Source organism: Fusarium sambucinum, chromosome I, assembly GCF_050947815.1.
Source record: "Fusarium sambucinum isolate potato_lamoka chromosome I, whole genome shotgun sequence".
Lineage (NCBI taxonomy): Eukaryota > Fungi > Ascomycota > Sordariomycetes > Hypocreales > Nectriaceae > Fusarium > Fusarium sambucinum.
The window spans coordinates 3,345,627-3,366,621 of record NC_139294.1 but is presented as its reverse complement, the minus strand read 5'-3'; the positions used below and the strand labels follow the sequence as shown (position 1 = coordinate 3,366,621).

Below are 20,995 nucleotides of genomic sequence, written 5' to 3'. Positions count from 1 at the left end.
GGGATTCGATCAGACTTTTATCAATTGAATGTAGAGAGAATAAGTGACGGATCACAGAGGCCTATGAAAAATCCGAAAATAACCTATGATAATAATAATACATCATGTCTATTTAGTTACTAAGGTATTTTGTTTGTGAATCACGATAACCTTCAGTTCCAGGGGGGTGTCCATCAAAGTGGGTCGCTGCGTGCGGCTACTGCATTGTGGGGCCTGTAATTCAATTCATGATAAGGCAGGCTCCAGAGCTCAGCTATCAGCTTAACAGCAACATCGCATCGTCATCATCACTTTGTACCAGGGCCTGCAAAATCCGACAATTCGACTCCTTCGGCTCAATCGCGTATTGCTTATACTGTTATGTTACCTCCATAAATGCATCATCTGCGCTGATGGCTCCGCCCGCGAAGCGCCGGCGGCGGAACATCGTCGAGGCTTCAGACGACGAAGGCGAACAGCCCCGTGCTAATACCTTGAACAAATTCCTTCTTTCCTCACCAAGTTCCTCTACGAAAAGCCGCGCCCCTACAGCTTCTCCGAGCCCTACAAAACCCAAAGTCTTCACCAACAAGCCAGCAACCAAGAATGGCTCCCTCCGACTACCCCGTCGAGCGCATCAAAGCCAGCGCAACAGTACGAGCCCGAGTACTAAACGAACGAAAGATGTCGGAAAGGCAGCAGACAAGGGAAAGACGGCAGACTTGAAGACCCTTTTCTCCAATCAGGCACAGAGAGCTGCAAAGACAGCGGCTGTGGACAAACGATCCGTCCCCCTCGACGATATTATCAGTGATCCCATCTCAGAAGACGATGATATTTCAGAGCAAAAAGCGAGTTCTTCGAGTTTGGTTGGTCAACACGCTAAGAAGAGGCTACGAAATGATTCACAGGCGGCATTCTCGGCCGCTCCCAGTGCTAGCCAGAAGTTCATCAAACCACCGAAACCAATATCCCTTGCCACCGCCAACGATGATTCACGACCATGGTCCGAACGATTTGGGCCGCAGAACCTGGAGGAACTCGCTGTACATAAGAAGAAAGTATCAGATGTGAGAAGATGGCTGGATGATGTGTTAGCAGGACGCATGCGACAGCGTCTGCTCATCCTCAAAGGTGCCGCTGGTTCTGGGAAAACGACAACGATGCGACTTTTGGCGAACGACATGGGCTACGAACTTCTTGAATGGAGGAATCCTGCAGGGAGCTCTGGGTTGGGATTCGTTTCGGCTTCGGCGCAATTCGAAGAATTTCTTGGTCGCGGCAGGAAATTCGGAGCACTAAATACAGACGTCCCGGCATTACCATCCTCCCAAAGTAGCTCGCAAGCTGCACGAAAAAGCGATTCTAAACGAGTTATACTCATTGAAGAGTTTCCAAACACGTTTGCAAAGTCTTCGACTGCACTGACATCTTTCCGCAATACCATTCTGCAATACCTTGCCCATAACACACCCTCTCTATCCATGTTTGCGAAGCCTTCTCAACAGGGACCCGTGACACCAGTAGTCATGATTATTTCAGAGACTCATCTTACCACGACATCCGCTTCAGCTGACAGTTTCACCGCACATCGACTCCTTGGCCCTGAAATATTACAGCATCCTGGGGTTGGCATGATTGAGTTTAACGCCATCGCGCCATCATTGCTCCTAAAAGCACTCGAATTAATCGTCCAAAAGGAAGCGCGGAAGTCGGGACGAAGGAAAACCCCAGGTCCCCAGGTTCTGAAACGTCTCGGTGAGATCGGAGACATCAGAAACGCCGCCTCGTCGCTTGAGTTTCTTTGCTTGAAAGGTGACCAACAAGGCGACTGGGGCAACAAGGTTGCCTTTTCGAAGCAGACCAAAGGTACGAAGGATGCTATCAAGCTTACACAGGGTGAAGAGGAGAGTCTGGAGTTGATATCACAACGCGAAGCGAGTCTGGGCATCTTCCACGCGGTTGGAAAGGTGGTCTACAACAAGCGAGACGAATTTGCTCCGCGGGATGATACCACTGAAAGATTACCGGGCTTTGTCTCGCAACATTCACGACCAAAACGGTCAGAAGTTTCCGTGGACACTCTAATTGACGAGACTGGTACCGACACGCACACTTTTGTCTCGGCGTTACATGAGAATTATGTTCTATCATGCGAGAGCACAGATCCTATGGACCTGTCGACACCGATGGATTATGTCAATGATTGTATCGAGTATCTATCCCAAGCCGATCTCCTCTCCCCATCAAGAGACATATTCTTCGGTGGTAGAGGCGGCTTCTCGAGCCCAGACTCTGGCAGCCATGTATTGCGACAAGACGAAATAACATTCCAGGTCGCTGTTCGTGGCATGTTGTTCTCTCTACCCAACCCTGTCAAACGCAAGTCGTCGTCCATGTCCAAAGGCAGTGATGCGTTCAAGATGTTCTACCCAACTAGTCTCAAGCTCTGGCGCGCTAAGGAAGAGTTGGAGGGTTTTGTGGATATGTGGTCCACGAAGTTACTGAAGGGCGATGATGGAGCGACCAAGAACCTGACCGATGGCGCCACAGCGTTCCGTCGCCCACAACAAAACTCTGATGAAACTTCCTGGATGCAACGCAAGCAACAGAGCCGACAGGCTGCTATGAAGCTGCAGAAACAGAGGCAAGAGGAAGATGAGACCCAGGACACTCCTCTACTTTCACTCGGTAGCGCGGCTCGGCGCGAGATGCTTCTTGAGCGTCTGCCGTACATGGCTCATATTGCCCGAGCTCGCAAGACATCCACTTTCCGTCTCCGCGATCTTGAAAAGGTAGTCGCGTTTAAAGGCATCAACGCCGCAGACGAAGAATCCGATGCGGAGGACGATATGCCACCTGGAGAAGCGTGGGCGACAGACAAGCCCTCTGAAGAAATGAGCCCTCGAAAGAAGCGCGCGGGTATAAAGGATGGGAATGTATCAGGGTTGCTTGCTCAGAAATTGGTGCTCAGCGATGATGACATCGAAGACTAATAAAGGGGTAATGGGACTGGGACATAAAAAATGCTGCGATTTGCGATCCATTTGATTTTTATCTACATTTGGGATTGGAAGGGTAGCAACCATGGAACGGAGCAAAGGGAGTATACTTTTGGTCAGGCTCCCCCTCTCACGTATGAATGCCTTGGAGTGGTAGAATCACAAAACAAACGGGAGATACAATAATTTACAAATAGTTCAAAAATCATCATAATCACGTTGAAGTGAGCGTCTGGGCGCGGCGTTAAGTCTATCATATATACAACATTGCAACCATAAAGATCACAAATTCTGGGAATCCCTCATTTCCATGCCAAGTTCTGCAAGCCATGTCTTTACTTTTCCGGTTCCATTTTCATATCAAATATCAACAAAAAAATTCTCTCATCAGGTATCGCTTAGTGGTGGAACAGACGAATGCTCTGCTCAACAAAGGTAATGCCGAGCTTCTCGGCAGTGTCAAAGACAGCAGCGTCATTCTGGCTGCCACCAGGGGCAGCAACATACTTGACTCCTGATTGAGACACGCGGAAGACGTTGTCAATAAAGGGGAACTGTTTTCTGTTAGTGATTATTGATGAAGTAGGATATATGTTACTTACGAAAGCGTCACTGGAAACGCAAACGTTCTTGAGCTGCTTCATCCAAGCCTCACGCTCCTCGGCAGTGAAAGCAGCAGGGACCTCCTCGAAGACACCCTCGAAAGCCTCACGCTCAGGGCCATCCTTAGGAAGCTGGCCGCTGACGAGCAGGTCGATGGCGTTGCTCTTGTCGGGACGCTTGGTGCCCTTCTTCCACTTAATACCGAGAACGCGCTCGTGGAATCGCATCCACCAGTTGTCGGCCTTGTCGCCGGCAAGACGGGTGCAATGGATTCGGGACTGCTGTCCAGCACCGAGACCAACGACCTGTCCGTTGTAGGCGTAGCACACAGAGTTACTCTGGGTGTACTTGAGAGTGATGGTAGCGATGGTAAGGTCGCGAGCAGCGCTCTCGGGGAGGGAAGCGGTGTCCTTGGGGGTGATGATGGTGCTGAAGTGCTTGGGGGTGATCTCAACATCGTTGCGGTGCTGCTGGAGGTTGATACCGTAGACAGTACGGGTCTCAGTGGCGGGAGGGTTGTACTCGGGGTCGATCTGGAGGACAAGGTATCGGCCACCCTTCTTCTTCTTGAGGATCTCAAGTGCAGCATCCTCGTAGCCAGGGGCAATGACACCGTCAGAGACCTCCTTGGAGATGATGCGAGCGGTAGGAACATCAACAACGTCGCTAAGAGCGATCATGTCACCAAAGCTGCTCATGCGATCGGCACCACGGGCACGAGCGTAAGCCTGGGCGAGGCTGGACTCGTCAATGCCCTCGATATCGTGGACAAAGTAGACCTTCTTTTCCTCCTCGGTAAGAGGGAGACCGATGGCAGCACCAGCAGGGGAGACGTGCTTGAAGCTTGCGGCGGCAGGCTTTCCAAGGGCCTTTTGAAGCTCCTTAACGAGGGGCCAGGCGTTCAGGGCGTCGAGGAGGTTGATGTAACCAGGAGAGCCACCGAGGACCTTGAAGGGAAGGCTACCCTCGGAAACGTAGGCAGCAGCAGGCTTCTGGTGGGGGTTGGCGCCGTATCGGAGAGCGCTGTACTGATCGCCATTTCCAGCGTACTCCTTGCGGAAGAACTGGGAGATAGCGGCATCGTAGTCGGCAGTGTGCTCGAAGGCCTTGAGAGCGTATCGGTTGCGGCTGCTCTCGCTGACATCGCCCTTCTCGAGCTCCTTGAGGAAGCCAGCGTAGTCGTTGGGGTCGCTGAGGATGGTAACACGCTTGTGGTTCTTGGCGGCGGCGCGGATGAGAGTGACACCACCAATATCGATTTCCTCGACAGCCTCGGGGATGCTGACGTTGATCTTGGCGACAGTGTCCTTGAAGGGGTAGAGGTTGCAGATGACGTAGTCAACCTTGTTGATGTTCTGGTCGGCAAGGTCCTTCTCGTCAGAGGCGAGGTCACGGGCCAGGATACCAGCGTGGACGGCAGGGTGCAGAGTCTTGACGCGACCAGCAAGCATCTCAGGGGCCTTGGTGATGGCAGAAACGTCCCTGTTGAAAGTCAGTTAGCTTTGTTGTCGCATGAAATAAACAATTGAGTTCACCTACTCGACAGGGAAGCCAGACTCTCGGATCATCTTAGAGGTACCTCCAGAGGCGAGAATGCGAACATTCTGCTGGACAAGACCCTTGGCCAGGTCCAACAGACCGGTCTTGTCGTAGACCGAGACGATGGCGATCTTCTGCTGAGAGGACATCTTGGAAGCTAGAAGAGGGAAGCTTTTGGGGGATGAAGAAGAGAAAAAACGAAAAACAGAAGAGGACGAAGATAAAAAGGAAGAAGAAAGGCTGTAAGTGGAAAACAGGCGCCTCATTCGGGTGCGGATTGGGCTCCTGGCGAGTAAGGAAAGGCCAAAAGGAAAAAAGTTTGGCGGGGTAGTAGCGATTTCGCAATAGCGAGCTGATGAGGGGGCGGGGCAAAGAAGGAGCAAGAGATGAAAAAAAAACACAAGAATCCGCACTTAAGCGTGGGTCTTTTCTAAAGTGCCGGTAGTAACAGTACCGGAAGCTATCTACAGATTATTAATTTTTTGCAGGGGAATCAGCCTTATACTTGGTCATAGCTTGGTAGGTATGACGAATGATTGCGGAGGGAATTGAATGTTTATTATTGTATTTGAGGGGGAACTATTGCTTCTTGGAGGGGATGAAGCTTTAATCCATCACAAGCCAAAGCTGTACGGATTGAGTTCGAAGCTTCAACTAGCCTTGCTCCGTCATCGCACTGGCGGCGTAACGGAACTTTTTCTTATCCCTCTCTTGTCAGTTCTGCACGAATAGCAAAAAGAAAATCTTTTGATGAGACTGGGACTCGAACCCAGGAGGATTGCTCCACCAGGAAATTGGTGTTAAGGTTAACCTTAACCTGGCGCCATAACCAACTCGGCCATCTCACCAATGGTAGTTAATATAGCCTACGATTAAAATCTGCTATATCATCTCGATATGTTTTGCTATATAATAACTATAACGATCCTAATTCCAGATATCTAACCTTCTTAGTACTGTATAAATGCTAAAAAGTAACTCATCTAAAGCCGATTTCTTTGTTTTCGCGAAACATGTTATGCTATTGCAGTTAAAAGGAAACGTTCTATTGACTACCAACCTAAGTGCCTTCGTAGTAGTCAGTCTACCCTGTAGACAACTCTTTTTTGAAGATTTACAAACGTGAAACCATGAATTAACTTGATGGATATATACTTTTTTCTGATATGTTAATCATGTAAATAATCCACTGAGAAGTCTGTAATAATTTTTCTTTCTGTGTGCATTACAATGTTGATTTTGTATCATAAAGGTCACCGACTGATTGAACGATGATTTGAAAGACGATCAACGAGTGGTCACGCGAGTACGTGCATCAGCAGAATAAAGCTCTCTACCTAGCAGTGAATCAAAGACGATACTAACTTTATATCTCAGCATAGAAGCAACTCGAATTTTCAGATCAAGCTCGAAACCGGCCACTCAAATGTTTGCATGACCTATGCTACCCAGCATCTCTATGTAAACACGGCGCTGTAGCCTACCCGCTTACACCGAACCTACGCCATCACCTCAACCGCTAGTCCCCCTCCCGCCACTTCTTCCGACCTTATTCACAAGACCATCACAACAACACCACAGAAAAACCATCACTATGCCTCGCAAAAAGCTCAGTATACTATGCTTCGGCGACTCTCTTACCTCGGGCTATTTTTGCCAGGGTATGATGTCGCACCCATACGCTGACAAGCTGGAGGATCGACTCACGGGCACCTTTCCAGAGGTGGACTTTGAGATTGTTGTAAACGGCTATCCTGGTGACGCCGCTTCTTCTGAACGATTCTCTAACAGAGTAAAATCTGCCTGTACGCGATCATTCCATCCCGTCGATTTCCAACTCGAACATAGTTAAAAATGACCAGGGCGCGGGAGAATATATGACTGGACTATTGTCCTTGGCGGCACCAAGTGAGTAGTATATACAACCACGACCCCATCATTGGCACTAAAGACAAAAAGCTGATTCACAACTCTGCAGCGACATAGCATTCAGTATTCCTCCAGAGATAATTTTCTCATCTCTGAAGAAAACCTACGACCTTGCCCGGGACAAGGGTGCCAAAGTTCTTGCCCTCACTGTCCCAGAATGCAGCGCAGATAACGACAGAACCATGGCAGCAAGGAACGCGCTCAACGAACGCATTCTCAAGAACAAGAACCGGAACTAGTAAGTGAATACGCATATATTGAAAAGCCAGGACACGATACGGCGGCATTACCATCACTGGTTTGATTTCTATCGTGCATGTCGCTAATAATCAACAGCTACGCATTCGACCTCAAATCCAAAATACCATTTCATTCTCTCTCACAACAAGATCGCCACAGATACTGGGATGATCATGTGCATCTGGGAAAAGAAGGCTACGACTGGATGGGCAACCACATCGCCGACGCTTTGATAGATATTCTTTGGAGCGAAGGCACGTTCGAGCAGCCATCAGAACCCTCGGATGAGGAAGACATGGAAGAAGAGTTCGTATATGATGAGGAGGACGGCAACTCACGGAATATCAACGAGGGTTATATCGTTGTCCGCAAGAAAGATTTGGACTAGAGTGCGTATGCTTTTGGATGGAGTAGATTGGTATTGATATTACTTGGGATATGATCGATGCTGAGAGCCATGCATCGTGGAGTACTAGTCTAGTTAGAGGGTAATGATCACTATAGCATCTGGATTGATTAGCTATATAGGTACCAATTGGCACCCATATTTTATATCGTACTCCTGTAGTGTCAATAAATCCATCTTGGACCAACAGAATCAATGTGATGTTTGCCTGCGGACATCATGAAATCGAACCCTTCCTAACCTGGGCGGATGAGATTTTTGTCTTTTCTACACATCTCGCCACGATATTAAGAAATCCTCAACTTGGTCTATTGATTAACGAAGAAATGGAGTCTCGAAAGAGAAAAGGCCACCATGATTTCACGTTAATTGTCTGACAGATGCAGACTTAATCATGTTGATGGTTGCATATCGCATTTTATTCGATTTTTTGCTTCACTAACATGGCCTCAACTGTCACCACTGGCGTACCGAGACCATTCAGAATGACTGACCTATGGTCCTAATCACGAACATAAACACACACCAACACCCGAAAACAATGTTATTTCAAAATCGCCCGATTGCCAGTGGTTGGAACAAAGTCGTCCAGTCGTCTTCAATCAAGAGTCAAGACCGAACGAAGCCTGCCAAGTGCTGAAACCCGTAGATTTGCGAGGGTGCACCCCACATGTCTCTTCGCCAGCGTGAGTAAACCACACATCACTGCAGTTAGATGTTGCATTTCATTAGCACATGATTCTGGAGAGAGATTCGTCAGTTAAAAGAAGGAGCTCAATATTCAAACCCACAAGATATATGGAGAGGAGTTGCTTTTCCAAGACACTATGGAAGTCGTCGGCATTTGACGCCGAGACTTGTCCCAATAGTGCTTGTATTGTCGTGATTCAGTATACCTGGTATCATCAAACAGACAATTAAAAAAACCGAAAACAAAACGCCCGGCCCGATACTTTTCCATCGCTCCGTGAGGTACAAACTTCCACGCTAGGTATTATTATTACTCATTAGCCAACCCGAGACTGTTCTTCTTCTTCTTCTTTTTCAGCCCAGTTCCCAGGACTCGCCCCAAATCTCGTTAAGGTTTATCCCTAGTAACTCCAGACTCGGATCCAGGTTGAAGGGTTGGGTGGGATCCCCTCCCATCATCCACGGGGCCTGACTCGGGTCGATCGGGACAGCGACGGGCATCGTTGGCGTAAATGAGAAGGGGGTCACCGACTGGATACCAATATTAGGAAACGCCCTGCCTTGGAAGTCGAGCTTCATTACCTTTGGCCGGTCATGCAGCGGTATGTTGGGCGTAGGCCCAGGTCCCATGTTTCCTGGTGGCACGCCGTTCATGGCGGCTGCCAGTTGCTCCCCAGACACAGGAGGTTCCTGGTTAGCAAGGAGCCGATAGTGCAAGTTGACAAAGCGCTCCGCTGATGTTGACTTGGCGACCTCGGGCTCCTTGGTACCCAGGTGAGCCTCAAGTAATCCTAATGCTGCACACATAATAGAATATCCCCATGGCTCATTGTTGCCACACCGCAAAAGACGGTCTTCTTTCATCGCAATGCACTTCTCAATCAATTTGAGTGTATGATGGGAATTGATCATGATCATGTTGGTGGAACCTCTCGGCTGTAACATAGTAACGCTGCAGAGGTTGATGGCCGTTGTGAGGGCATCCTCGCGCAGGAAATTGAGACTGCGAACGCCTTGCTCGTAAAGTTTATCATGCAATAAAACGATATCGCGCGCTGCATTATAGTATATGATTTCGGAGTACTGGTATTTGGAGTTTTGCTTGCGAAGTTTGAGGTAGGGTTGATGTAAAGGGATAATGTATTGCCTTAACTGAACGTGCAACAGAGTGTATGCAATCAAAGGATTTTTCTTGCCTCTGACGTTTTCCAGATTCATGTCCCAAGAAGGAAGTGCATCGATCTCCTGGGTCAAGTCGTTGGTGTATCGAATGACTTGGTCGTAATCAATCTCGGATGATGGACCGGTCAAAAGACGACTGAGCTCCAGGCGCAAAAGTAGACTCTGGCGAGCCAAATGCTGAAAAGAGGAGAACGTGTATTCTTTGACAGGCTTTGATGGCGGAAGCACAGTGGTACTCTCGTCAAAATCGTCATCATCCAGATTGCGAGGTGCATTGGTATCATAATGCAACTGGCTCACAAGAGTAGGAAGACAGTGGTCAAATGACGCCTGCATGTCAAACTCCTGTACCGTTGCCCAAATTCTTCGGCGCATTTCTTGATGAAAGACAGTGATCTTGGCTGCCATATGGCTCGGCTCACGATGTAAGCCGACGGCAATCCCATCTTGAATCAAAGCCCCGGAGCCTGTCCAGAAACGCTTCTTTTTGATGGTGTTGACTCGCTTGCCCAAGTACAGGAGGCAAGCTACTTGATAGTGAATCAGGCGTCGGTGCTTTTGGCTTTGCTTTGATGACCATTCGTCGCATGCCTTGATCCATCGCTCTGCCCAGTGACGAGCATTCGACATCATGCCAATGAACTTGAGGCTCTCATGAGTATGAACACAGCTCGCTACAGCCATCATGGAAAGGATCAGCGCTGTGAAAGCAGCATAGCGCTTGTTGGAACCTGGTGTCCAGTATTCCGCATATTCTCTTTTGAAAGTGGGAATATGAACGATGCGATGCACCTGCTCGAATTGGTCGAGGTAAACATCAATGAGAGCATCAGACTCTTCTTTGTTTGGCAATAGTGCCTCAAGCTCCATATCGGGGTCCTCAAAGACCTTCTCACGATCCTCGCGCCTTCTCTTCCGGTCTTTACGATCGTGAAGGATGACTGGACGGAGCCATTCGTCGGCCGTCTCCTTCATGAAAGGACACAGCCCTGTCAACTCAACGAATGCCATACTGGCGTTGTGTGGACCGAAATATCGCGTGCGAAATCCTCTGCCTCGAAAGAATCGAAGCTCGCCCTTTTCGCCCGACATGTTGGTAGCTTCGATAGACTCGTGTACTTCGCGGACCGAGGGGTCCTCAACGTTGGCGTTCGCATTGGGATCATCTTTTGTTTGGGGAGAGGTAGTCGTGCCAGCGATGGTGCTCCCATCAAAAGACGCACCGGGTCGGGTAATTTGGCTCTTCAAGTGAGCTATCTCGAGCTCTAATCGGCGAATTCGGTCGTGATCTTGGCGCATAAGTTCGGGGTCTCGTGGGGACAGACCTATCGCGGGATCGACGAAGCGGCGGGAGTCGAGTTGGGCAAACGGGGGTGGGACGCCGGACGAGGCATTTACAACCTCTCCATTGCGGGACTCATAGCTGCAGCGATCAGGCGTGCCGCTTTTGATGCAACGCTCACACGGAAAGCCTCGATCGCAGGATAGCTTTCGGCGCCGGCACTCGAGACAGCTCAAGCGGACACGCTGCCGTTTGCGGGCAGGCTGGCTCGAGTCATCTCGGGCCCCAGGCTTTCGGTCACCGTCCGAGTCCGGGGTCTCACTTCGGTCTGAAGAAGTCATAGTCAATGACAGCAGCTCAGGCCGGAGCTTGGTCCAATGCTGTGCGAATACCGATGCGGATGCGGGTGGCTCTCGGAGTTACGAAGGAGCAGGAGGAGAAATCGCTCGAGGGCCGATCCTGAGGGGCATTAGCAAGTGAAAAGAGAAATCTTTATCAATCTCATCTGATAACTTTTGCGGAGAAGTTTTTGCTTGTACCGAGCGGAGATACGAATTGGGCCTGGAGGGTCAGGTGATCAGTTGCTGTTTAAAGAAGACACCACCACCACCATCAATCGGCATATCTAAAAGGGAATTCATGTGATTGATATTATTAAAAGGATTTATATGTCAATTCGAACATCCCGCTCACTACATTTCGTCTTGCCCTTTACTACAGCCAGTCAAGTATTTCGGAGCTCCGAAGCGCCACCATCCTCTACAAGACATGCCCATTACGATGGAACTACAAACCTCTTATCTTACCTATATAGGTAGGTACCTATCAGGTAGTACCTGCTCGATATGGTTGTGTCTACTTTTGTTCGGTCAGCCCTTGGATTGATAGGTTACAGCGACTTCTAAAAGTCGGATAGTTCAAAACCAAACATCAAAATGATACCCATATAAAAAGCAAACAGTCCGTTCCACTAGAGTAGTTAGCAACCTCCAAACTACTGTAATGTACGGAGCAGAGCGATTGGCTATACCAACCTGAAACCGCAAACTGACTCGCCCGTTGCGATTAACTCATAACGTCTCCAGAAGAACGGAATTGTTCTGGAAACGTCTTAGATTGTGCTTCTCAAAGTGGATAATCCTCCTGATCATGGTCAATCAACAGGCATTCTCGGCTTAACAACTGGAAACATCGAAGCTTTGTGGAAGTCTCATGTTTGCTACACTGCAACCTTCCATATTTCAACTATCGGACATTTGATCAGCAGAAAATCACAGCCGAATCAAACCCTCTGCTGCAACTGTCCAGGAATCGCTGTTTCACATGAAGCGTACTGCGCGTTGTGGTACGACACGGGGTCTAATTCTGGCGTTAGTCTCAGCCTAACAACTGTCCAAGAAAGCGCCAGACCAGAATAATAGTACAGACTAATTGACTAGTCTAGCAAGAAAGCCTGGCTTTTGGTTCAGTCAAGATCGGATCCGTATTCAAGTTTGTTGCTGAACCTTGAAGCCTCATGGCGATTACGAATGTCGTGCATGAGGCAAGGCTGAAGGAACGTCCTTGCGTCGACTACGACTCTCACCCTCACTCATCAACCAGAGCGGAATCGCCGAATGAAATCTCGATATGATGGCAGATCGAGCATTCGATGCGAACAGCAATCCACTTGATCCACCAGTCGGCCCGTGCAAGAGCACGTCCACTATTTTGAGATGATTGTCAATGCTTCACCTTATTCATGCTATATTGGTAGGGGGCTTTATATCAAAACAAGTGTGTAATGGCCCCGACAGAGCCATAACTAGCCTCATTACAGCGACTTGCAGCTGACGCCTGCCTTATTTGAGAGCGAGGACCCCTTGTCCGCGTCGATCTGGGGTTTGCTGCATTAGAGTGACGACTCTGTATATTTCAAAATAGAAAACCTCTTTACCTCGCACCCATCTCAGCCTCGACGTGCTTCTTTCTGTGTCCACTCTGTTAAAGTTGCCAAGCTCTAATGCCACTGGACTGGTATGAAGCTCACATTATGGGCAATCTGCTCGCTAGGGCTCATTGTTGGAGTGTTAGGTATCGAAAGACCTGAGCTTTTCAAAAGTTTACCGGATTGTACTGTGAGTTGACAAGTTTGCCATTGCGCTGAGAGCTTTACTGACCCTTACTAGTCTCCATGTCTCGATCTATACCGCGACTCGATATTGAATATCACCGATACTTGTAACGACAAAGGCCTAAAGAATGAAATCGACAATTGCATCGCGCGCCAATGTTCCGATTTCGAACGCTTCGGTATGACTGCTTGAGTTAGGAAGGAAAAGCGAACAATATATTAACAACGTATAGGAGTCGCGAAAATTTATACCAACGCATGCGCCGCGAAACCCGAGGATAATCGATTTGACCATTACATCCTCTTGCTTGCAGAGGTTCCAGCATGGACTTTTGTTTGGCTTCGACTTTACTTGAGCTGGGTTACATATGAACGACTTGCTTTGGATGACTATGTGATGACGGTCTGCGGAGTAAGTTGGAGTTTTAGAGTCTCTCGAACGGTTCTAACCAGCCTTTAGTTGATATACACTGCGTTCATCCCGCTTGTCCACCTTTGTAAGTGCCAACACAGCCCACACCGTAAGGACCCTGACTTACAAGTGAACGATTAGCATACACTGCAACCAACAGCACAATTGTTTCGAGCACAATCTCTGGATTTATCACAGACGCCCTTAAGGTATGCTATCAAATGCCAGCTTACAACGCAGACTCTAACATAAAAGCAGTTTGTTTATCTGACCGAAATAGCCGAGATAGCCTGCTCTTGTCTGTTGAGAGTATCGATACTGCTCGTCTGTCTCCGCACAACCCTTTCCAGCCACCACATGATAGCTACAGGCATAACTATTGTTTTCACACTCGCGTCCTCCGTCGTTCTGGTCTTGCTGCGAGTATTTCGATGTTCGCCAATCGCATTTTCTTGGGAAGCATGGGCTCTAGACGAGCAAGAGAAAGAAGTGGGAGGATGCTTGCCACAGGACTCCCTAGCATACGCAGCATGTGCTATCGACATACTTCTGAATATTATCATTTTTGCAACGATGATATCCCTCATCTCGAGTCGATTTCCTCGAAGCATAATGTCCTGGCTGAGTCACGGATTTACAGTGTTTTTAGGGGTATTCGCTCTTGCGGTATCTGGTCTTCGAGCTCAACTTTTGGTCGACTTCTTTACAAAACTGCAACCGGTATGGAAATACCATGATCGACTTATCTGGATGGACATCGAAATTGCTGTCTTGATTATATGGGCGTGCTCGCCTGTCTGGCAGTTCTTCGCCGACTCGGATCCCAGCGACAGCGAGGTGCAAAACCAATCGGCGTTGCTGATCACCAGCACCGACACCCCCATGAAAAGAGGGACGAATTCTAAATCGACAAAGACAGCTATACGCAGTACTGGATTCTTGGGAATGTTGACAAGATCGCGTACAAAGAAAATATTCTCACCTGCCTTGCATCTGGGAGACAAGACATATGGAGATGTCAGGACGGAGATACAAGGAGGCCAGAGATTCTCCATGATTTCTCAATTCACCGGCTTGATTGGTATTCAGGTCAAGACGAGGACAGTCAGGCGCGTTGAAGACAATGAATGGGACGCAGAGAAGGGAGTTGCCAGAGAGAACATCAAGGCTGACGACTAATGAAAATGGACTATCGTGTTTGTAATTTTCGAAACATAGACTAGAGTATCTCACGATCAAACGGAACGAATGCGAATTTACTTATCCTGCTATTTGCCAGCCAATTGCATAGCTGGCGCCTATGATACAAATCAAAAAGCATAAAAAAGAAATGGCGTGGCACTACCTATGTTGAGACAATGCCGTACTTACACCGCTTAATATGACCCCCCTGCTTCTATTAGTAGGGAAATCATCCTGTCCCGACTTGACTCAGTTGGATGGATAAAGCGATAGTATTTTGAATCACCTGCCAATTTAGCAGGGGAGTTTCCCCCTGAATCTATAGCTGTAGGATCAGCTCCATGCTTGAGCAAAGCTCTTGCAGCAGTGATCGCACCAGCACGGGCAGCAACGTGTAATGGTGTGAGATCAGACTGGACGACTCTGCCCCATAGCTTAGAGTCTTCGAGATAGCGCAATTCCGAACAGCCATATGGGATGCCTCGTATGTCACGGTGCCTCCATGGTAGATCGAGATCGAGACCGTCGGAAGCGAATCGCGCCCGGCTATCGACAGGCACGCCACCTGACACAAGCGTGTCGATAAAGGCTGTTAACTCACCGTCTTCATTGCGGTCATGCTTTAAAGTAAGACAATGCGACGCCGTCCAGCCATCATGTGTGATCACAGCTGGATTGGCGCCGTGATCGAGAAGTAGCTGAGCTGTCTTTATCTTGACAAGCCGTGGGATTGTTGACACAGGCGCCAGTGCACTCAGAAACGGGGTCCACCCCCCCAAGGTAACCTCATCAACGGAAATACCAACCTTTTCTGATAGCAAGTATTCAACGATATCAATCTGAGCACCACTAGATGCAAAATGGAGCAGCGACTCACCTTGGTGATTCCGTAACATCAAAGAGGCCTTTCTTTCCAATTCGGTAGGTAAGCTTGAGAGCATAAGTTGCAAGGTTTTCAGGTCGGATGTAAATGCTGCAAAGTGCAAAGGAGTGTTTCCAAATACATCTTGCTGAAGAATCGAAGCGTTGAAACGGAAGAATGTTCTGAAAGCAGCCTCTCTGGCCTCCTCTGGCCGAGCTAAGGCCTCCTTTGGCCAATATTGCACCTCTTTTTGTCCTTTAGCCGCTAGGTAATGCAATGCAGTTTGTCTCTGGGGATTCACGACTGCGTTAGGATCCGCGCCATTGTCAAGGAGTGTTTCCAGACACCCGCGGAGATGCTTGTGGGCAGCGGTTTGTGTAAGAAGTGGCCGGGAGAGATAGCGCAAGGAGGCACTAGGATCGGATCCAGTGGTCATGAGCAGTCTGATTGACTGTGACTGTACTGAGGGTTCAAATTCTGTTGGATCTCTAACACAAATCTTGGGTGGCACTTGAGTCAAAGCAGAGTCGAGCATGTCCTTATCAAAGACGCATCGAGACAGAAGAAACTGAATATTGTCGACTTTCCAGTTCTAGGCTGCTCTGTTCAAAGCCGACATGTTGCCAGAGCTTCAGAAAGAGCTTCATATTACCTAACCGGGTAGCTACCCCTAGGGGTGTCGTATTGTACTTTTCGAAGAGCAAGTCGGGCTTCAGAACAGGGTCAGCACCAGCCTTCAACAGCATTTCAACAACCTCTTCATTATTGAGGTGTACTGCTATATGTAATGGCGCTCCCCATTTGCCATCGGATTCGTTGATAGTGTCAAGAAATGCTTTGTTGGGCAAGAATTGCAGCGTCCCGAGATTACCAACAGCGATGCAGAAATGTAGAGGGTACGAAGGATAATCACTATCCTTGAGTATAGTAGAAGCACTAAGTGTCGGAATGGACATGTTTGGATAAGTATATAGAAGATACGAAATATGATGAATAGAGGTTTGCGTAGACAAGAGCTCTGTTGGGTGATATTTGGTTGTCCGATGACTAAGGATTTCAGGCAACCATCCGGAAGTGCACTTGCTTCTAATATCTGACGGTCAGAATAGTAATGATTCCATACAGATCAGTAAAAATAAATCTTCTTTGTCACTGTGCTATTCAATTGATTCGATTTTTTGATGAATTAATAATGTGTCTTCCTGCATTTAATTGATCGGGCTCGGGTCGATCTTCACATGAAAAACATGGGTCCACTTTCGACTTCATCCGAGGATTCTACCTCGCTCATATTCCTCACCGATCACCAAGCACTCTTCATTTACATTTGCGCAGTCACAAAGACCAAGGTCTCGGACAGTGAAAATGGCTTCCACGGATGATGTGCGCAGAAACCGCATCATTTCGCACATGAACAAGGAACACACCAGGGAGATATCCTATTACCTCCGCCATTACGCCCGCCTCTCTGCCTCGGCCGCTTCGTCCCCAGTCCTCAAAGACATTGAGCTAAATGGAATGACTATCAAGTCTAACGACGGAAAGGAACACTTTGTCCCTTTCACTCCTCCTCTCGCTAGTTGGGCCGAGGTGAAGGACCGTATTATCGAAATGGCCAACACGGCTCGAGTGGCACTGGGTCTCAGCGATGTCATCATCACAGCCTACACCCCACCAGAGGGCTTTGGGATTTTCGTCACTGGTGCTGTTCTGTTCTACTTCTTCTGTGAGGCGTCATTGCCATGGATCCAGCCCGGTTCGCGTGTCTGGGAGCTGTTGAACGAGGGCTTTCCTGGCGGAGCCAGCTTTTTCCACTGGCTGGTCAACACCATCTTCTGGCCCGTTATTGGCATCCACGCTGTTGAGTGTTTCTTCTTTGACAAGAAGCTCCAGAGACATGGCGTTGAGAGGTTCTCTGGACAGTGGTGGCTCTGGCTTACCAACTGCTTCTTTGAGGGATTCCCAGCTTTCAAGCGTGTGGATGGGATTGTGGCCCGCAAGCAGGACAAGAGTGGCAAGACACAGTGATGGATATGATCAACATGAATGAGGACATCTATTTCGGGGGTAAGAGCGAGGAGGCTCTCAAAACAGGGCACCTGGGACGTTGTTTATTAACTATTGTCCGCAATGCCTACAACTTTGCGCTGACTCGAAGAAAGACAAGCAAAGACCAAGAGCTCATGATGACCTAGATCAATTTGCACATTGAGTCACGCCTGTATACTCAGTAAATGGAGGAATGACCGAGTTTCCACATATGAATAGAGTAGATTTATGAGGGATTTACCCCATTACGAAAAAGCAATCAAGAGAAAAATGTCTACTCGCAACATTCACGACCAAAACCCATAGGAAAATGCATCCTTTCTCCGAAGCAAATCGGCCGAGACAACATGTGCTACTTGCCCCATCCACTAATGCATCATCCGTAGGTACCTTAACCGGGTCGAACCGGTTCATTCGGACACGACATAAATTATCTGCAGGACTCTGTTGATAGTCGCATTGAAACGCGGGGGTCGCGTCTTGAACAGCCACTCGAATGGCGTTGACGATGTTGTTTGCGAACCATCATGCTGTCGCCTCGTCTACTGCAGCAAGCTAATAGGCGTGGGGGAGGCCCAAAGAGGCATCGTTTTGTTTACAGTCGACGCCAAATTGAGGCCTTCAACTTGTGAGATCAGTTTGACGCATTGACAGGCAAGTCATACATGTCATACATTGTAGAGACTAAGTACTTACTTGCATACTTGACTAGGTACCTGTAGTTGGTACATCTAGTCTTGATCGATGGTGCTCGCGATATCGCCCCATCTGACCAGTAATGGCGTCTCTAGATTGCACCCATTCACTGTCATCTCACCACAGCCGAGTCCTACCGTTGAGCGATCTTCATGAAGTAGTCGCACTCGGTTTTGCGGAATTCGCAATTGCGAAACCAGAGATGGACAGCACATCGTGAAGCTCTTTTCCAACTATTTAAGCACCCGTTTTCCCAAGAAGTCTTCGATTCCAATGGCTGTCATCTCTTACTCCTGTGAATCCTTATCTTTGAACACCAATTCATTGCTGCCAACCCTCATATATACATTCCATTGCAATCGTCTACACCAGGACAAAACATGCAATTGATCAAACTTTGATAATGCCCTCTGTGGTGGACAAAGCAAGTCAAATATCCTTGCATCGAAAACGATCCGCCTTCAAAAAGAGTTATCATTCTGGAAAGGAGTATCTGGCCAAGTTCTGCTACCAATTCAATTTCCCCTCAATCACTCCTGCCCATCGTCTGGTTTACCAGCGATCGGATATGCCTCGGTCCGGCCAAGATAAACAAGCTATTGTAACTAGAAACAAGAGGTCTTCCGAGTCTCCTGAGCCCACCGAGCATCGACACTCACGACCGGTATTTGTCTCTTACCCTTTAGTCACGAGATAACCCATACTGACTTTATTTTTCAGAAACAGTCGACTGGTGGATCAAATAAATCTCAGGTCAGAAAGGACCAGGAGAGCGGTCAGGGCCGTCGAGGTTCTCCTGCCTCTAAGTGAGTTCCATATGTCTTGGGAAGAGCGTTACCAGTAACTAACATCAACTGCAGAAGCGGTCAAGCCAATTCATCCGCTCCCAGTCGCCGCTTGAAGGTTGCTAAAGACTGCACAAATCTTCTCAGCGTGCCTTTACCCATCAGTGGCGGAAGGAAAGCCGCCGATACCAAAGAACACGACATCAAGCCTACGAACACGTCGGCGGCGTACTTGGATTATTGCTTCAACAAAGAAGTCAAACGACGTAAGCAGAACCTCGTTGACAATTTGATGGCTGTAATCGCGGAATGTGTTGAACAAAGACTGGAGGCACTCGAAGAAGAGTGCGATCAAAGCACAGGATCGCGCTCTTCTTCTGGCGCTGTTCAGACTGGAAAGCCAATCCCTCGTTCGGCCGGCCAGAAACGGTCAAATGACCACAGCAGCCGGGATGAAAGCGAGAATGACGAGGACAAAGACGAGGACAGTTCCAGAAGGAAGCGGGACAACAAGCGGACCAAAACAACGAGGGAGGATACCCGTCCTCGATTTGCGTGTCCTTATCATCAGTATGATCCTGCGAGGTTCGGAAGCGAGAGAACGTGCTGTGGCCCAGGATGGATTAACATCTCACGTGTAAAGTAAGTTCTCCTTAAAACTCCGTCTACGACTTACTAACCTCTATAGGGAGCATCTAGAACGCAAGCATGCTTTGCCTCCTCACCAGTGCCTCAGATGCCTACGCCGCTTCGGTGAGGCCGAGGCCTTGAAGAAACACCAACGAGAGAAGAAACCATGTCCAGTCAAAGAATCGGACGGGTTTAAACGAGATCTCTCTGATGGATACGACGAAGAACAGGCGAAGAAACTGAAGGGAAGACCGAGAATGCCGCCCACCACAAAGTGGAGAGAGTGGTATAGCATCCTGTTCAAAGTCAAACCCGATTCCCCTGAAATTCCTTCACCATGTAAGTTATAAGATACCCATATCTTTCCTGATCATAGGGGACACCGGCTAAACATTTGGAAAAGATTATGATTCTTCTCGTCCTGGCGCCAAAACCCCGTGCATCAAACTTGATGAAGTAGAGCACTGGCGCGAATACTGGGACCAAGCAAAACCGGCAGTCCGTCACCACGTCACTAAAACGGTAAATGAGGCATTCGGTGACTTTGTACCTCAAATCAAGGGCGAGGTGATGCAGCGTCTACAAGAGTTACCTCGCATAATTGCAGAGTTGCTCCCTTTCCCAGGTCTTAACTCCGAGGAAACCTCTTCAGCAACCGATACCATTGGGCTCTTCGACTGTTTCAACTCCTTTGACCCTAATGTCTATGATGGGGAAAATTTCGACTTCAGCGTACTTGATAACGAAATTGGCATCCAGAATCAGCTCCAGCTGGGGTTCACTGAGTCTTCAGATTCTTCAGATACATATCTGGCTGGCGACAGCTCAGGCACCTCTGTGGGAGATGATACGGCATACCAGCAGTTTGACTTCAAGCCCACGATGCTGATACAGAATATTGACTACAATATTCCGTCCAGTACACAATTTCATTAGCATTCTGGATCTTGTTTGATCTGTCCTAATCCCTAGTCGCATCGTTCATATATATTTAGCTATATTAGTTCCTTGTGCAACATTCCAGCCGCTCGTTACTCTCTATTCTTCTACCCCCTTTTCTTTCATACACCAAACGATATACGTTCAAACTTTGTCAGTAATGATTTACTTTGTGGTTATAGTTTCACTCATGTTGTGTCGCCCTGGTGGCTGCTTTGGTTTTTGTTTCTTATGTATTTTCTAACCATGTACGAAATGTGTTTGATTATTGTAATCAAGGATTTATTATCACTCATCAGTTAGGTTACATTTCATTTGTGTTGTCCTGCGTTCAGTCTCTTTTACTATAATAGTTCTGCTACCTACCTCCCTCTACCTAGGTATGTTATGAGACACTACGGATAGCAATTAATTCAATGTTTCATATGCAGTTGTTTCATTTCATTCAATTGGACTAGATGAATTGTTGCTTCAG

The 20,995-nt window shown here is 48.1% G+C and overlaps 8 protein-coding genes across 8 annotated transcripts; 5 read left to right on the top strand and 3 right to left on the bottom strand.

The window, feature by feature from the left end:
• Positions 1–392: 392 nt before the first annotated feature.
• Positions 393–2,975, top strand: FSST1_003810 (Rad17 cell cycle checkpoint protein-domain-containing protein; the record flags this gene model as incomplete). The annotated part of the gene is made up of 1 exon (XM_083229923.1): positions 393–2,975. One exon carries the CDS (start codon positions 393–395, stop codon positions 2,973–2,975), a length of 2,583 nt encoding a protein of 860 aa, XP_083087240.1.
• Positions 2,976–3,379: 404 nt separating this feature from the next.
• FSST1_003809 (cytidine deaminase-like protein) lies at positions 3,380–5,272 on the bottom strand (the record flags this gene model as incomplete). Its single annotated transcript, XM_083229922.1, has 3 exons — positions 3,380–3,535; positions 3,584–5,066; positions 5,124–5,272. The coding sequence occupies 3 exons, from the start codon at positions 5,270–5,272 to the stop codon at positions 3,380–3,382; spliced, it is 1,788 nt and encodes a 595-aa protein (XP_083087239.1).
• A 1,445-nt stretch (positions 5,273–6,717) lies between these two features.
• Positions 6,718–7,680, top strand: FSST1_003808 (SGNH hydrolase-type esterase domain-containing protein; the record flags this gene model as incomplete). Its single annotated transcript, XM_083229921.1, has 4 exons — positions 6,718–6,928; positions 6,986–7,031; positions 7,102–7,290; positions 7,389–7,680. 4 exons carry the CDS (start codon positions 6,718–6,720, stop codon positions 7,678–7,680), a joined length of 738 nt encoding a protein of 245 aa, XP_083087238.1.
• Positions 7,681–8,742: 1,062 nt separating this feature from the next.
• On the bottom strand, positions 8,743–11,193 carry FSST1_003807 (uncharacterized protein; the record flags this gene model as incomplete). Its single annotated transcript, XM_083229920.1, has 1 exon — positions 8,743–11,193. One exon carries the CDS (start codon positions 11,191–11,193, stop codon positions 8,743–8,745), a length of 2,451 nt encoding a protein of 816 aa, XP_083087237.1.
• A 1,384-nt stretch (positions 11,194–12,577) lies between these two features.
• On the top strand, positions 12,578–14,556 carry FSST1_003806 (uncharacterized protein; the record flags this gene model as incomplete). Its single annotated transcript, XM_083229919.1, has 7 exons — positions 12,578–12,628; positions 12,776–12,868; positions 13,021–13,144; positions 13,199–13,377; positions 13,426–13,462; positions 13,519–13,586; positions 13,636–14,556. 7 exons carry the CDS (start codon positions 12,578–12,580, stop codon positions 14,554–14,556), a joined length of 1,473 nt encoding a protein of 490 aa, XP_083087236.1.
• Positions 14,557–14,753: 197 nt separating this feature from the next.
• Positions 14,754–16,167, bottom strand: FSST1_003805 (ankyrin repeat domain-containing protein; the record flags this gene model as incomplete). Its single annotated transcript, XM_083229918.1, has 2 exons — positions 14,754–16,013; positions 16,090–16,167. The coding sequence occupies 2 exons, from the start codon at positions 16,165–16,167 to the stop codon at positions 14,754–14,756; spliced, it is 1,338 nt and encodes a 445-aa protein (XP_083087235.1).
• A 619-nt stretch (positions 16,168–16,786) lies between these two features.
• FSST1_003804 (DUF2470 domain-containing protein) lies at positions 16,787–17,449 on the top strand (the record flags this gene model as incomplete). Its single annotated transcript, XM_083229917.1, has 1 exon — positions 16,787–17,449. The coding sequence occupies one exon, from the start codon at positions 16,787–16,789 to the stop codon at positions 17,447–17,449; it is 663 nt and encodes a 220-aa protein (XP_083087234.1).
• Positions 17,450–18,569: 1,120 nt separating this feature from the next.
• FSST1_003803 (uncharacterized protein) lies at positions 18,570–20,517 on the top strand (the record flags this gene model as incomplete). Its single annotated transcript, XM_083229916.1, has 5 exons — positions 18,570–18,830; positions 18,887–18,972; positions 19,027–19,593; positions 19,640–19,920; positions 19,985–20,517. 5 exons carry the CDS (start codon positions 18,570–18,572, stop codon positions 20,515–20,517), a joined length of 1,728 nt encoding a protein of 575 aa, XP_083087233.1.
• Positions 20,518–20,995: the final 478 nt, after the last annotated feature.